Consider the following 17,006-nt stretch of genomic DNA (forward strand, 5'->3'; position numbering starts at 1 on the left):
TTCTTCTTTCAGCATGTTTTTGACTATCCTATTTCCAAAATTAAGTTAAAAGTATTGTCTTACAGCACTTACCCAAATACCTATTAAACACTTGAACTTAATTTGATTGCATTTTCTGTAATTTTTTTCTCACTCATTCAAGGAGAATTCTTGACATCTTGATAGCCTCAGTTTATTATTGAAATTAACATTAGCACAAATCTTCTACTTGGTATCAAAGACGGGAGAGTGCTTTTATTTTGTCATTCATGTTTTTCTGCAAAGAAGAGAAGTTATATTATGCTTAGGTTTCTTTTTTTAGTGCAGTGTAGTTTGCAAACCTTTGAAATGTACTTACTCCCTGCTGCTGCATGTGTCTGTGTCCTGTGCTTTAAGCATGAAAAGAGAGGTGGTAAATGGGGATGGAAGATGCTTTTGCAGAAACGCACACGAGCTCTTCTTCAAAACAGCCCTGCTTCTCTTCGCATTTCTTCAGGTTTCGTTTAAAACTGAAGCTCATCTCTGTCTCTTGGGGTAACTTAGGAAAATTCTTGGAAGTGTGAACAAGCTCCAAGCATGTACAGTTGCATCTGCAAGTGTTTGAAAAGTACTCTTTAAATAGGAGCGCTGTCAGTCACAGACCCACTTATCAAAGTGTCCGTGCACTGTGGTGCCGGTGACACAGATTGGTGGAAGGGGTGAAAGAGCTCACAATGTTTATCCTGATGTTGGAAGCACTTATGAAAGGTGGAAAGGCTTTCTTGAGTGAGGGAGCTGCTGCTCTCTGAAATTTTTGTGTTTGTAAAGAAGTGGCCCAAACAAAATTCCTCAGAGGACTGAATGGAAATTTCTTGAAGTAGAACTAATCTGAGGGAACTCAGTACAGCCAGATAAGCAGAGAAAATCTCATTTTATATGATTACTGAAATAGGAAGCCTATTTTTGGTGCTTTGAGTTGGGTGACTGTAGAAGAGAGCTTGTTTCTGTTTCCTCATGTGAACCTCACTTTTGGTGTGACTATTCAGTTTGGTATAAAAGGAAAAGCTGTATGTACATGACTAATTAGCATGAAAGCCTGACAGCTCCTGGCAAAATTGTTTTCAAAATATTTAAGTGCTTTTTGTGTTTACTTCAGGTGACATAGATTTGGGTTTATGATATAAAACACACTGAGCTTTTAAATCCTCTCAGCTGCACAGATGCAGACTCTATTAATCCCAAACGAAAATGTGGTCTGACATTCATTAAATGCAGATGAGTTTCCTTTTTTAGTAAGCCTATTAACAGATGCCTAAATTTAGGAACACATGCAGTTACAATAAGTGCAACATTCTGATTTTTTATATCTTCTTTCTTGCATAGTAATTCACTGTGCTGTGTCGTGGACAGGTCTCTGACCCTAAGCCCAGATGTGGAGCTTGATTTATTCTGTTCTCTTTGCAGAGTGCTCTTTATATGCAGATTTTATCGACTGTACATCTGTACCCTTCAAGCTTGCCTTGCAAACCTTTCCATACTTGTTAGGAACTGAGGAATGCCAGTGCCTTGTATATTCAAGTATTCATTCAACTCTGATGACAGGAGAATGTAATGAACAAGTATTTTCATTATTTTAGTAACTCTGCTGGGAGGAATTAGTTGAGTGCCAGCTGGGAAGAGGAGACAGGAGGAAGCTGGAAGTCAACCTGGAATGGCTTCTTCTTTCCCTGTCTCCCTGCCGGTCTAATCTTGGGAGTCCAGCTGGAGGATCCAGCTTGCTACTGCTACTTCTCCTTGTCTTCAAAATCCACTCTTCTCCTGTCTCTCAAAGAACCTCTGCTCACCCTTTCAGCTCTCTAGGAAGGGATGGGGAGAAGAAAGGGACAGTATGGGATCTGGTCAGGAAGCTGAAGGAGAGTCTCAGGCAGGAACAATTATTATTTAAGCTGAGCCTAAACCATGGTAATTAAAAACATAGGGGGGGAAAAATCACCCAGAACCAAACAGAGCCAAAAAAACCCACAAAAAAAACCAAAAGAAAGAAACCGAAACAAAACCAACCAAAACAAATGAAAAATACACACCACAGCCCTCCTGCCCCCAAAACAAAAGCCCAAACAACTAACAAAGTCTCCACGTAGTTTATTGCTGTATTGCCTGTGTGAGAGGTCCTCTTCCATCCAGAGGCAAAAATGGTGTGAATTTCAAGCAAAAATCTCTATAGCTGTAATCCCATAATCAGTATTTAATTCTGGCCTTACCCAAGAAGGTTTGATTCATCATATCTGACTCCAGTTTAAACCAAGGTATCTGACTCTAGTTAAAACTGAAGCAAATCTCTGAATTAAAAAAAACCAACGACACACACCCCCCCCCCCCCCCCCCAGTTTCAGATTTTTGTTTTGCATCCTTTTACAAATAAAAATTGTTTGTAAATGCAGTAATGTGGTTGCATAATACCAGGCCTTCCGTAAGTGATCTCCCATGTTTCCACTTATTTCTTTCATGGTAATAAGGAAGTGAGGAAAATCATTGTTAGAAATTCAGCTTTGTTACCGAGCATCAAGTAGATGGAGTCTCAGTTTCTGGCACCTCTCTGTTTGCTGAGTGCAAACTGGTCTCTCATCTGTGAATTTCTGTTGCCTTCCTTTCTTACCTGGAATAAATACTCAGTGTAACCAACTTACCTAATAGCCAAGCAGGAGGTTATACACATATGAGTCAATTGTTCAAGATTTTATGAAGTCACCAAAAGTCAGTGGAGTTTCTGTGTGAAGTTACTGAACACTTGGCTGTTCTGCAAAACGGGAGTGTAATTTGTACATTCTTCTTTTTGTTTGTACAGTGCTCGCTGTAATGAAATTTCATGGGAATTTTGAAAATATTATCACAAATAATTTAAAAAGTGGCTGTTACATATGGTAAGATGATGTCTTTTTCATCCAAGACAGGAAACATGTCAGGCCAGTGCCATAATTCTCACAAAACTGCAGAGATCAGAAATGATGAGTTTAAATTGGTTTAGCACTTTCCTTGACTGTTTGATCTAATCAGCATTGCAGAGGGGGGTTATTTCTACTAATAAGAACCATGACCTGGGACCAGGCTGTCATGCTGCTTATCTGAAAAATTGGGGAGGTAATTGTGTCCACCTCCTTCCTCTCTTTCCATTGTGGGTACCGCTACTAGTTCATGGCACTTACACTGCAGTTTGTTATGTGTCACAACAGAAATAAAGTCACCAAATTAATTTTCAGGCAGTTTTTGGCAGATTGTTACTGTGTTATTAGACTGTTATTCCAAAATTTTTTTCGTGATTGCCTGCAGGTGAAGTTTGAGTTAGTGCCTTAATTACAGACTTATTTGAAATGAGAAAATAATTTTGCAGTTTAAAATGTATTTCCTGTGATGAAGACAACCTTAATCCTTTAGGCTATAGTCAATAAATAATCATTCTGACCACCCTTTGTCTTGAAGGTCTGCAGTTAAGCAATTTAGTGTTGCTTCAAATGAGTCTATGCTTTCTTAAAATCTACTTTCCAAGAGGAATGCAGAAGGGTATTGCTTTGGACAAGCTTAAAAATGAGTTTTAGAAAGTCTGAAGATTTGGAATTTGTTACTCCTTAGTCTTCAATATCCTTATAGTGTGTTTTTTGAAAGCCAGTCTTTTACTGATTTGAGAAGACAAGATTGGTCTCTGTCAAAATATTGATGTCAATGAATACAGAAAGCCTTAAAAGTGCACTAGTGGTACCTGTCAGAGAGCTCTATGTCTTCATCTGAGAGGGAATTGATTCTACTGGGAAATATATATTTCCTTAGATAATCTCATTCCACTAAGTTGGAAGCTTTTACCCCGATTTCAGGTTATCCAGTCTTGTAGTAACTTTGTGTTAACTTTACCAGAATGATGCAGGGACCTGTCTAGCCTGATTCATATCCATGACACAGTTATGGCTAGAGGGAATTTAATAGGCTAGTAGTGAGAACATATCTAGTAGAAACAACAATGGACAGGATTTATAGTGTTTTCAGATCAGAATAGGGTAGTTCGAGGGTGTACAGAAGAAATGTAGAGCCCTTACCAAGACCTTCTTCCTATAAAGTGTTGTTTGCCTGCACCCACATAGTATGATTTAGTGTTGGCTTGATGACATAATAAGAATTTCATTTTTCTCCTATACATTTTCTTACCCTTAGGAAATAACCACTGTAATAGAATTTGCTGGTTAATTAGCAGTTTGTAAATTTGGTGCTTGTAGTTCTGAGAGCCCTTTAACAAAGTTCTTAAGCAGTCTCAAAACCCTCAGGTTTCTCGTAAGAACCAAATTTTCCTGTTTCTTATGCTGCCCTCTAGTGCTGAGCACAGTTTGAGAGTCATCTTCAGAACTCTTCAGTGTGAAGTAACTTTTGTGCCACGACTTTCTGGGAACTGTTAGATTATCAAAGTCTGCCAGGGCAGGAAACATCCATCTTCTCTACATGAATGTCTGTACTTGTTGGGTGACCATACTCACATATGGCAGAGTTTTGTCCAAGTGAGACAAACATCCAGCTGTCAAAACCCCCAGGCTACCTTTGTTTGCAGACTGACATCACCAATCAACAGTCAAATGAAGTGAGGTTCAGGACACATGGCCCAGGTAAGTAGAAGGTCTTGCAGCATTCTGTACCAGTGACCTGGAGCCTTCTGGGACCAGTGGCTTCACCTCAGTGTCCTCCTTGGGAGGAGCATGTGAATCTCTTCCAGTTGCAAGTACCCTGATCCTGAGCAAAGTGAAGCTGAGTCTTAGGTGACTCTTCAGCACAAATGAGCTGCCCTCTGACTTTTTCATGAGTTGGATTGTCACTGCAAGTTTCACATTCTATTGCTGCTCTGCCTGCATTATTTGAAATCCAAGTAGCCATAGCCAGGCTGTCCATCTGCTGTGCAAGAACCTGAGTTGTGGTCACTGGCTTTCAGTACGTACATGGTAGCATCCCCTTTTCAGTCTCTTGCAATATATTAACTCGTTCCATTATTTCAGATCTGAGAAGACTTGATAATAAGAACTTCTTAATTCGAAATCAAAGATCTCATGGATCTTTCTATCACCAAACATCTGATATTTTTGATAAAAAGTCCTGGAAAGGAAATGACAAATCAGCGCGTTAAGGAGAATGCGTGACACAATGAACTTGACTCCTTTATGAGTGCGTATTTGTCAAATAATTGACTCCCCGTGGTCTTGTCCAGTGGAGAGTTAATAGGAAAATCTAGGTAATATGAGTGTAGGCAAGAATGCCGTGGAGACAGGTGGCACCCCTGCCCTGGAGAGCTGTTTTGGCTCCCTGCATAGCGTTTGTGTGTGCTTGGTGTGAGTGTTGCTAAGGGAATACCCAGACAGATTTGTCTCAGGCTTCCTCAGGGCACAGGGTGCTGGGACGGCCTATTTGGCCAAAAATATAGGAGAAAAAAAATCCCACAGAGCACTTTAGTGTGGGAGTAAATCTGGGTAAAGATTCCAAACACTTCTCTCTGGCTATTAGTTTATATCTACTTGTGTCATTCATACAGGGAAAATACAGTCTGGTGTTTCTGTTTCTATAACTTGCATGAGACTTCAGGGAGAGAAAGGGCTTCTGCTAAGCAGCAGAACCAGACTGAGTTTCCACTCTATTATGCAAAATAAGCATGGGATTATTTATCAGAAAAAAAACCAACAACAAAATCAGATTTTTCCTAGAGACTCTGTTGGGGTTTTTTAATAACTAAAAGAAAATAAATGTTAATAGCATGCTAGTAGCTTACCAATGTTCATGTGTATTGGCTGCTTTAAAAGGCCATTGAGATAACATATCAATTCATATTATACAAATTGTTTTTCAAGTTCTAAAAGTTGTCAAAAATTTGTTGAGAGAGTTTTTGGCATTTCCTTCTATATGTCGTGTCATATGCAGTTTAATCTTTAAAGTTTCATCTGATTGTTTGCTATTCATAGTGTTATCATGAATTCCTGACAGCTTGTCAGGAAAGGATCACCTGTTTTTGTTATTGTTGTTGTTTTTCCCCATTCCCTGTCTGTCTGATGTGTCCAGTGTTTACACTAACAACAGAGCGTGATGGGATATGCAAAGTCTGGATATTGAGTTGAATCTTCTCAGGGTAGCTGCATGTTTTGTATGTAGTTTGATCAGATTTACTGGTTTTTTGCTAGTCTTTGTCATCTGTACAGACAGAGTCTGACAGGCTCTTTCAAGTCTCCCTGAGGAACCCTGGCAACTTCAGTATGACTTACTGAGCTGTAAGTAAGCAGTACTAGGAGAATTTAACCCACTTAGATATTTCATTTTTTTCTTAAGTGCACTTCTGCTAAAGTTATTTCTTCAGGAGCAAAACTAGAATGACAAGGGGAATTAACTTGAATATTCAGAACAGTAGAGTTCCATTTACAACACAAAACGATATTAATGTTGATACCTCATCAACAGTATTGTGATTTTTTGGGAGGTGAGAGAATATGTAAAATAGCTTTTCTGAGAGAAGGCCTGCCACTGTTACTGTAACTTTCCATTTTTCCCTTCTGAGTATACTTTTCTCTGTGGCTGATGCAGTGGTGCAACTTGGTGAGCTGTTTCTCCTGTTTTTTGTCAGTGTTTCATCACACTGTACATAACAGGAGGTGATGTTTTCATTTCAGAGGTTGATTCATCTGATACAGGATTTATAACAGTGTCCTGTATGGGAGCAGCCTTCCAAGACAGGAACCATCAAACTGCAATTTTTAAGGACTCTGATAAGGTCTTTGCATGATTTACAATAGATTTTGAAAGTGGGATCTTCTTGTGTGTATTTTGTGAGACAAAGTTTAGGTAAATTTTCACACTTCTAAAAACTGTGACCCAATGCAAGTCTGGGATTTTTACCTGTCACATAGAATAGCCTCTGGCAAGAGGGTATAGGGAGTGTGGATTGCCTAACAGATGAAGGGCACCTATAGAGGAAAAGGATGAAAGGATCCTTCCTTCCATGGAAAGCTGAAAGGCTATTGCCTGCAGGAAATAGAAGATAGATTTTTTGAGTGCTGGGAGCCAGTCTCCCTCAGAGAGCTGAGGTTTGTTTTGTCTTTAATGGTAGTCTACTTAGAGGCACATCATTAGTCCACCTTGTAAGCTAAGGCAGGGTTACTGCATCACCTCTAATCATGGTGTGCTCCTTCCTTTCTGGGCTGGGAAGAGCACTGGAGAACTCAGAAGGGCAAAGATCAAAGCCTTTCTGCCTACATCCTGGCATCATTTCCAACTCATTTTTCTTTTTGTGAGCAACCTATTACACCTGAGTGTGTATAGTTTAGCACAGTTATTGATGCCTTCTGCATGTCTTTAGCTGTCACAGGGGCATTTTTGCAGATAGGATATCTTTGCTGACTTACTGTCCATGCCTTCTTGTTACTGGCATGTAATGAAATCAGCAGATAAGGTTACACTGCGGATTTTGTAGAGCAGTTCTGTTTCCATGGAAGGCATTTTCACAGTGGTAAAGCTTTGATGTGAAACACTACTGTTTTTGTGAATAGAGCTGCAGTCAAATAGGGGCTAGAACCAAAATGAAACTTGCAGACCAATAAGAACAAACAGCATATCTGAATCTCTCTCTGCAACTATTTTTGCAGCCCTTTTCTGACTTGATCCTTTCTTTTAATGATGAACCTGTTCATGGTAACCTTTCTTAGGAAAAAAAAATCAAAATCTGAATGAAGCTAAAAAAAAATATATTTCTTAATGAGGCTCAGAGGCTTTTATGGAGATTAAACCCAAACTAATAATTAAATGATTGTGTTAATTGGTAATAAATCAAATACTTTCTTCAGAAGTTGTACAACCAAGCAATAATCAAAAAGACAACAAAATGTCCATCTCTTATTATTTTTGTAGTGTCTTGTGATTTAGTGTCTTTGACTAATTTTGTATAATGAGCAATAGAAAGAGGATTTCTGTCTTGGAGACTGGTCAGTGAGATCAGATAAAGCAATGGATTTATATTAAGACTAATTGCATAACTAAAAAAACATAATCTAGAAAGTATGAACCAATGACACCCAGATGCTTTTGGAATACAAACTACGAGGTTTTTTGACTCGGGGAAATGTATGGCCACCTCTATGCTGATGCCATGAACAGACAGGCTTCTGAAAGGAGACTTCTTCAACCCGGGTGTACAGCCAGCTGACTCCTGTGTAATATATTTCTGGCACTAATCAATTTAATGGCAAGGTGTCAGTCTGCCAAGAGTTAACACCAAACTCGTGTCTGTGCACGGTGCTTCACCTGGTGGGTAAAGTTAATGTGGGGAAAACCTCATGATAACATTTGCAGTAATGTGCTGCAGATAGCAAGATTCCTTCCCACAGGAAAAATGGAACTGATCTTTCCTTTTTAGAGCATATAAATGTGCCTACCTTTGTATTGCTTCAGGCAGTACTACTCATGGGTCACCTTTGAGCCTTTGCCTCCCATGATCATTCAGCAATTGTTGAAGCAAGTGGTAAGAACTGGCTGTGAGACTTCAGGCCAAGATCTTCTTACAGAGACTAAGGCATCAAGTACACTTGTTGACCAGTCAAAAGGCAGCTGATGGTCTGATAATAATTATTTTTATTTCCTCTGAGAGACTGGCTGAATAAAGTTGCTTCACCCAAGGGTTTTCAGCCAAATAGAGGGAAGAAAGACTTTGTCATCAGAGATGTGTGCTTAATTCCATTGATTGGAATTGTAATTGAAAATTCTTGCTAATGCTTTTTTCCTGTAGAATAATGTATTGAAATAACATGTCTGCTTAGCATACAAAAAAGGACTGCATTTGGCAAGTGGTTGAGTAGAGCTTGTAAACTAACTACACAGGTATCTGTTGCTGGAAAATCTTACCCTTGCAGGTACAAACTGGATTACCGACCACTTTTTCAATCAGAAAACAAGAAGAGACTCATAGGTCGCTTTAGGAAACATTCTTGCCCACAAAATCATTAGATAAAATTCAGTAGAAGCCTGTGTGAGTGTGATTCTGTGAAGGTGGTTGTTTCTGAGATGGTTCTTCATCCATGAACAATTATATTTGGCACTGCCTGTAGTTAAAAGTGCATATGCATGCACTATTCTTATCGCGAGTCTTATTTTTACTCACGTGTCTTAATGCATTGGTGTGCTGTCTGCATGTGAGGGGATCCTATAGCCTTGTGCCATAAGAGCAATAATAAATATAGAAGTTAAAACCATCAGGTAAAGTGTGCTTGATTTAAAGAAATGCAGATTACTGTAACACACAACAGGTTGAACAAATACTTGCATAGTTTTCTTGATTAGCACAAATGTACATATTCTTGAAAAGTGCTGAGCTACATTAATTTCTACTGGCCAGGGTCAGGAACACACCTGATCTGAATATCTCTTACAATGTGAAAAGAGTTTGTGAAATTCTTCATGCAAATTCAAGTTGGATTTGCAGAGATCACATAGTTACCAAACAACACAGGCACCTGAGACTTCCCATGTTGCTGTGATTTTTGGACTGATGTTTAAAGGCTATTCTGCCTTTCTCAAGTTAGGACCCTCTAAAACAATCTGAATTTATCAAACTTTCGTAATTTCCATTGCAGAGTTGTATGTGAATGCACAAACTCCACTCCCCCATTTATCTGTGTGGTAGCAGGGCCTGTCAGAGTAGTTTCCTTCTTTGGCTGCGGGTTTAGCATGTCTTTCATCTTCGAAGAACTGTAGCCAGTTCCTGGATTCAGGCTGGGAGACAGTACTTTGACGAGTAAAGAAACATTACATGCATACAGAGGTTGGAACGTAACGCCAGGAAACAGGTGTCATTAGTTTCCTGTCAGTATTGTCAGGGGAAAAGGAGAACATCTTGAGCAAATCAAACAGCTTAATCTTCTCAATTTATGTTTCTGAGTTTTGGGTTCTTTTTAGTGAGAGATCAAGGGATGCTTCCTGGCGTTCTTTGGGAGTCAGGATTCTGATGGCATATGCTACTAGTATATAAGTTTGTCTTTAGGTGTTTCCATGAAGCTTGAGCCAGCTATCAGGCCTGTAGGTGACTCTGGGCACTGAGGAGGACTTTGGACACAGTTGAAGTTTCTCCCTATTGGACAAATTGAAAGACTTTCCAAAGATTCACTTTTATTTTCATAAATCTCCGTGCCATCAAACATTTATTGTTTGTGAGTACGGCTCTTCAGAGAGTTTTTTATTTAGTTGTTTAGTTGTTAATGGTTATGGTGCCAGTTGCTAAAGAGTTAAAATTTCCAGAAAATGAAGGTGGTTTTCCTTTGTGAGGCTCTAATTTATGTTGACAAATAGGGGTCAAGTAAGGCAGTTGGTCTTTCTTTAGTGGTGTAGTGTAAAGTGTTTACAGAGACAAGGGGTTCTCTGGGTTAGGTTGTGTGGTCAACTGCGTGAAGACCAAAGGGCTGGTTGGAGGGTGGGGTGGTGCTGTCACAGATATCCTCCCAAGTCACCTTGAACGGATTTCTGAGCACTTAAACATTGAGAATGAATGCTGTGATTTCATTGTACTGGAGCTCTTCTTAAATTAACCTCTAGGTATATTTTCTCCCCTCTCCTCTGTTTGTCATAGCAGCCAGAGATGTGGCCTTGTGGAGTGAAAAACTTATATTATGACACAGATATCACAAAGTGATGATCCCAGTAGCGATGTTGCACGCACCTAAATATGGACTAAAAATTCAAATAAGTTGGACTGGTAAACTGGTCCATAAAGTTACTGCATGACTGAAAATGGTTTGATATTTAAATATGGATGCCAAATTTAAAACAGATTTTTTCAATCTGTTAAATCTTTACTTTCAAAGAACTTATTTTACACTTTGGACTTCGGCAGCCATTTTGTGCATTCTGTACAGACTCTTCTCTGTCTTTGTTTTTCCCTTTCAAAACTTTCAGCTTTTTCTAGGTAATACAGGCTGAAATTAAATAGTTTAAATTAGAAAATAATTTCAATCTTTGTATATAAAAGCAAAATAACATTCTTGTCTGATAAGAATCCTTCTGAAATTTAATTCACTTAGATTTATCCGTCTTGGCCTTTAGTCAGATAGCAATGAAGAAGAATTGTCTCTGCATAACTTTATTTTGAATATTAAATTTCAAGCCTTAGGTGCTAATAGTTACATCACCACAAGAGGTATGTGAGGGCATGTAAGGGGAAGACAAGGCTGCTGTAAGCTGGCAGCAAGCGCTGTCTGTGTGGTGCTTTCCCTAAAGTTACGTTTTTTAAAATAACATGCCCTAGAGCCTGCAGAATGAAAATCTGAAATTGTTACGTTTTGTCTGTCTCTTGTAGAAGCTCCACCAAAACTGGAAGACAATCCTGCTGAGGCGTTCACCGACTCCTCTCTCTTTGCTCACTGGGGCCAGGATCTCAGTCCTGAGAACAGACGTATCGCACTGAAGCAATTCCAGTATTACGGATACAATGCGTACCTGAGCGACCGCCTGCCCCTGGACAGGGCCCTGCCTGACCTCCGGCCCAACGGGTGAGTGCCTGACTCCACCCTGGCACTGTGGGTGCTGAATTGTGGAGTCTGTTTCCTAGGATCGTAGAATCAGCTGGGTTGGAAGGGACCTCTGAGATCATCGAGTCCAACCATTGATCCACTACTTCTGTGGTTACCAGACCATGGCACTAAGTGCCACATGCAGTCTCATTTTAAAAACCTCCAGGGACAGAGGTTTCACCTGGAAGCGTAACGGTGTGCAATCACATAGTAGGCAGGTTATGTAAAATGGTCAGAATGAGTAATTTCTATCAGATATATGAAGGCCATAAGTTTCAAATGTCTTCTAGAACACCAGAGTGCCCAAAGTAAGTCCTGCTAAAATCCCACTAAGTATTCATTGAAATTTCTTCAAGATCCTTTGGAACCTTAATCTCACCTACAATTTACATTAGATAACAAGTGTTTTATTGCTAAAAGAAAGACCTTTTAATGTTAAATTTCAGTTTTATCAGAAAATCTGACTGACTGTTGTATTTGAAAGCCCAGAACTGCCTGATTAAGACCAGTAGGCAGGTGAAACTGTTGAGCTCTCCTGGTGAAATACACACTTCAGTCAAGCAGCATGGGCCAGCTGAGAGCCCACGGAGCCTCCTTCTCTGGGAAGTTCTCTGCTAGGAAGCAGGTGTGTCAGGCAGAGTGAGTGCATCCACTGTTATTCCACAGTGGCTCGGTGAGATGGGTGGGACCAGTGGAGTGAAAAACCTTCCCTTCAGTGCATTTGAGGTCTATTCTGGTAGGACCATTCACAGAGACAGTTAATGCTCAGCTTATTTTAAGCCTTGGTGATACATCTGATCCTTTGAATAAACAGCAGCTCTGGAGATGAAGAAATGGGTGGAGGGAAAACTGGTTTTTTTGCAGCTCATTAAAAGAATAAATCATTGAAATAGACATACTGGGTACTTACCAAATGAAACATGTGATCTTATTCACTGATTTTAACCAAATATTTTAATTACTAAAGCAGTGAGCAGTACGTGTTGCTGTACATTAGGTTGTTTGGTTATAACGAAAATATATGAGCACCATTCCAGGAAGCACTTCAGCAGTATCTACACTATATATTATTATATACTGCCTTTTAGAAATATTTCTGTTGCAGATTTGCAGAAATACTGACTTTAGGAAATTGAAGTCCATGCAATTATATCTGTGTTTTGGTTAAATTTGATTGTCTGTAGTGACTATCTCTTTTTTAATCATAAACTAGAGGGAAAAGAAATCTTCTGTCACTAATAAGACATCAGTGATAGAAATGCTTCTGTTCCTATATCTCTTTTGAAATTACCCTTCTGAAGGATTTAAATTGAATTTTTTATAACTAGGGGTTTTAAAAATTAAAAAGACAGGGAAAATGAATGGTACTGTAACTGAAAGAAATAAATTAAGGTTGGGATTTTCAAAAAATCTCCAGTTAGAAATGAATCATGATCCTAATTTCTGTGAAATATTTGGTCCTTAGTTGACTGCTGCTAGAAACATGTTAGACATCACAATATGTTTATGGACACATACATACAAAATAATGACTGACACTGAAATGTAGTAAATTCTGATACTGAGGGAAATGAAGTGTGTTGTCAGGGAGTATGCAAACTATTTGCTGTATCTATAGCACCCTGTGGAGTACGGAGCTACAGGGTGTTCTGAAAGTCATGTTGCTGAAAAAAGAATCCTCACTGCTGATAGGCAAATTCTCATTTTTGTGAGAGCCCATGCATGACTGTTGGGAGGGGAAAAAAATCCCTACTCTGAGAGTATGGTTTCCATTGTAGTAATCAATTTTTAGGATTTGTAGCACCTGTTGTTAAGCCAATTGCACTCGCTTCCTGAGTCTATATAGATGTATTTAAATTATCCATGGGCAGATACCAGGCTCAGTCAGCACAGCATGAAAGCCAAGGACAGCTTGGTCTGAAGGGAACACACAGCAAGTGGTGTGGAGACCGAGTTAATCAACTCTGCTGGACCTTGGTCAGTTGTGGTATTCCTGTTCTGACTAGAAATGCAGGAAAGCATGGATATGACAGAGACACCACAGTAGCTGTGTATGGACTTAACCTTGGCCTAACCAAGCTCATTAGCCTGGATTTAGCAGTTGGTTCTGCAAGAATCAGCGTGACATTGGAATCCTGGCAAAGGCTTGTGGGGGGGTAGCTAAAGGAGTGAAGTTCACATAGTTGTGTCTGGGCTCAACTGTGGTCTATCATCTGTATTCATAACCTATTGTATGAAGTATAGGAATTTGGAAAGACAACAGAAATATATATGTGTAACTGAAATCTAATGTAATTCATACATGCTTAGGCCCAGTTGAGACTAGGAGACTTAAGTGATCTGCCAAAAGTGTGTGGTGTTAATAGCCCCTTTTATATCATTGTGGTATGACTCAGCCTTGACCTTCTTTCTGCCTGCATTGCTCTGAGAATTCACATCAACATATCTTAGCATGGGAGCTCAGCATTTCTTTACAAGGTTCTGCAGTGAGAAAGGCCACTCCACATATGTAATGACCCCATATTATAGTACAGAGTATTTTCTGGGGCTAATATCATTAACATTTAATGCCATGACAAAACCAGAGAAGGGTTAGAGATTGCTGAGCCACAGCACATATGGAGGAGAGGGCAAAAGTTCAGCCTTGCCCAGTCCTTCAATGTGGATGGCATGCAGAGCTAGGAGACCACATTTAGTAGTTAGGGCAGTGCACTCTGCCCAAGCCTCTGAACTCTGACTTCTCTGGAAAAAGACGATCATCAGTCAGATGGAAACATCCGGCAGATTGCAATTGGGTCAGGCTGTGGCAGTTTTCACACCTTGCAGTGGGGCTTTCTCACGTTTTAGGTACTGCAGGGTGGTTTCTGACCCTGGGTACAACCATGAGCCTTGTGTCCAGTTCTGAATTTGATTACTTTTCACCGTCAGTATTTGTGCTGGCACAAGGGAGTCCCCAGCACAGTCCAAAGTAATCTCTTGTAATACCAACTGTAATAAATAACTCCCCTGGATGCCTCAACCTCCTGAAGTAATCGTCACATCCTGAAGTGGGCTCTGTTTTTGTGGTACTTAATGGGTAGTGCAAGCATTATTGTGGAGTATTGCTTGTAGTGCCTCTTCCAGGGCCTCCATTTATTGTGTGCTGCTGAAATTGGGTGCTCTGTTGTTTACCACCCTTATTTGCATCTGTTAGCCCGTAACATATCTACATCACAGACTAACAAATAACTTCTGGCTCTAATGAGCTTGGAAGCATTGAGGAAGGAAACATTGCCCTTGCTGTGTGCAGGAATAGGCTAATATTTCTGTGTTAGTGTAATTCTGTTGTGCTCATTACTTTAAGTAGGGTAGGCACTACCCACAAAGCCTGTCGTGAGTGAAATGTGAATGAAACCAGCTCACATAGAACTCCATTATTAAAAGTTAGGTTGTTTAGGGATCCTAAAGCTGTCTACTAAACTCCTGTTGAGTAGATGCACTTAGGATTCTCCTCTGTTGGCTTGTAAATTTTTGGCTGATCTAGCGTGCCAAAGCACACATGGGAGAGAGAGATAACATTCTTCTTTGCTTATTGATGAGCGAGGGAGGGAGGGGTAGCGGAAAAGGAGGTGTGTGCAGCAGGACCCCAGCAGAGGAACTGTTTCAAAGAGTTTTGCTCCTGCATAGACTGTATGATACGAAGGAGCCTGACCAGTGTAACTGACTGAAAGCAAGCAAAGAAGCAAAAGAAAGAAGCAAAGGCAGGAAGGGTGGAGGGGGAAAGTAACTGGTAAAGCTTAGTTGTTTTTTCTTTGGAGATTGTCAAATACTGTGGTGTAGCATGTGTCTTGCAGTGGGTTTGCCCTTTTGCTGGTGGAGTCAGTGCTGTTTGGCTCCTAGACAAGTTCAGAGGAGAGGTCCTGTTTTATGTGCAGAGAAAGGCTTTCGCTATTTTGTAAGTACTTCTTGTTTCAAACGTTTCACCAGTCCCAGACTGTATTACTTAGAGGCTCAATTTGGCAAGGGACCATGGTAAAAATTAGGTTTCTGATAAGGTGGACACAAACAGAGCAGGCAAGAGGTCCCTTGAATGCAGATGTGACTACAAGGGAGAAAAATCAAGCACTGACTGGTTGAAGAGAGTGATGTGGTTTAGGACAAAAGCTGTCCAAAATGGCCATCAGGTGGTATATGCAATCCAGGATGTAGCATGCAAGACACAAGACTTTTTATAAAGTTTTTCCTTTATTAAAACTGATATAAGAAAAACATGTGGTTTCAAATTGTAAGGTTCATGCTGGGCATTTGCATGTTAGCTCTGCTCCTCTCTATAAGCCAACCCCTACAGACTTGTGTTCCATAAATGTTTGCTTCCACGTGTCCCTGTGAAATAGTTCTGTTTTGCTGGGCTTAGTTAGTGATGGATATGAATCCACGTTCATTTCTGACCAAGTTCTTTTGTTGCTACTGGAGAAAGAGAGCATAAATAGTGTGTGTTGTATTTGATGTTTTAAAGGAATTGTTTAAAAAGAGCACAAAACCCTGTTACATTACCTATTGTATTGTTTTGCACAGAAATCCTAAAATTACAAAAGTGTTCAGCATTCTTGTTAAATACCTAGTGTTTAATTCTGTTATATTTCCTGCTTTCTTTTATTTACTCTTCACCTCTGATTCTTCTTTTCCTTGTCTCACCTTTGCCTACCTTCACACTGTCTCACAGCAGTAGTGTGTACTGCCTGACCAGCCCCCTGGGATTCTGATTTGAGCTTCAGTTTGTCCTGTCTGGATGTATCTCCTCAAATGGCTGCTCTAAAATTGTTTAATATCATTGCCAAATCTGCTGGAGTAATAGCCTAAGTTAATAATGACATAAACTTTTACAGGAAAAAAAAGCCCTTTTTATATGTTCTTCAATGCCAGCCTTCTTAGCATAGCTCAGTTAACACTGAAAATACTGATAATAGCAAAACAAAAAATGAAATATGATCACAAAATTAAATTATAAACATAAATACATAAATAGTTGAGCTGCAGTTCTTACAAGACTCAGTTCTTTTGCCAGAGTTTTAGTGTTGTTTATTTCATTTATGCCAGAATGGGATTTTTTTTCCTCCCATACACATTGAACTTCCATTTGACATTTTGGCTGTTGACAAAATGTTAACAGTTCTTGAAGAAAGTACAATTCTGTTTCTATTTGTGCTTCTGAAAAATTCTTACTTTATTGGAACTAAAGGTCCCTCCCACATATGTTCTTAAAACAAGACTTCAAACCCAAATGTTGTGGTAATATACTTATTGCATCTTGTGCTTTTTTTTAAAAAAAAGTGGAATATAAGCTATAATTTAGTTATTAAAACAAAAAACATGTTCTTTTGCCGTTGTTGGCTGTCATACCCATGTAACTCTTGGTGAAAGGTTCTCAAAAGTTGCAGAAAATAATTCTTGTTCATAATTTATCTACCTATTTGTAGAACGTCTCAGAGATAAGTTATTAGTACAGGA

General features: G+C 39.5%; 1 protein-coding gene across 3 annotated transcripts in view; it reads left to right on the forward strand.

Moving 5' to 3' along the window:
* Positions 1-17,006, forward strand: part of GALNT18 (polypeptide N-acetylgalactosaminyltransferase 18) — a 228,733-nt gene that overhangs the window by 94,413 nt on the left and 117,314 nt on the right. For all 3 annotated transcript variants that reach the window (XM_027651167.1, XM_027651166.1, XM_027651168.1), the window contains exon 3: positions 11,306-11,498. In XM_027651167.1, coding sequence (XP_027506968.1) covers positions 11,306-11,498 — 193 coding nt within the window. The remainder of the gene's footprint in view (positions 1-11,305; positions 11,499-17,006) is intronic.

This window comes from Corapipo altera, unplaced genomic scaffold, assembly GCF_003945725.1.
Source record: "Corapipo altera isolate COAL_440 unplaced genomic scaffold, ASM394572v1 78, whole genome shotgun sequence".
Taxonomy (NCBI): domain Eukaryota; kingdom Metazoa; phylum Chordata; class Aves; order Passeriformes; family Pipridae; genus Corapipo; species Corapipo altera.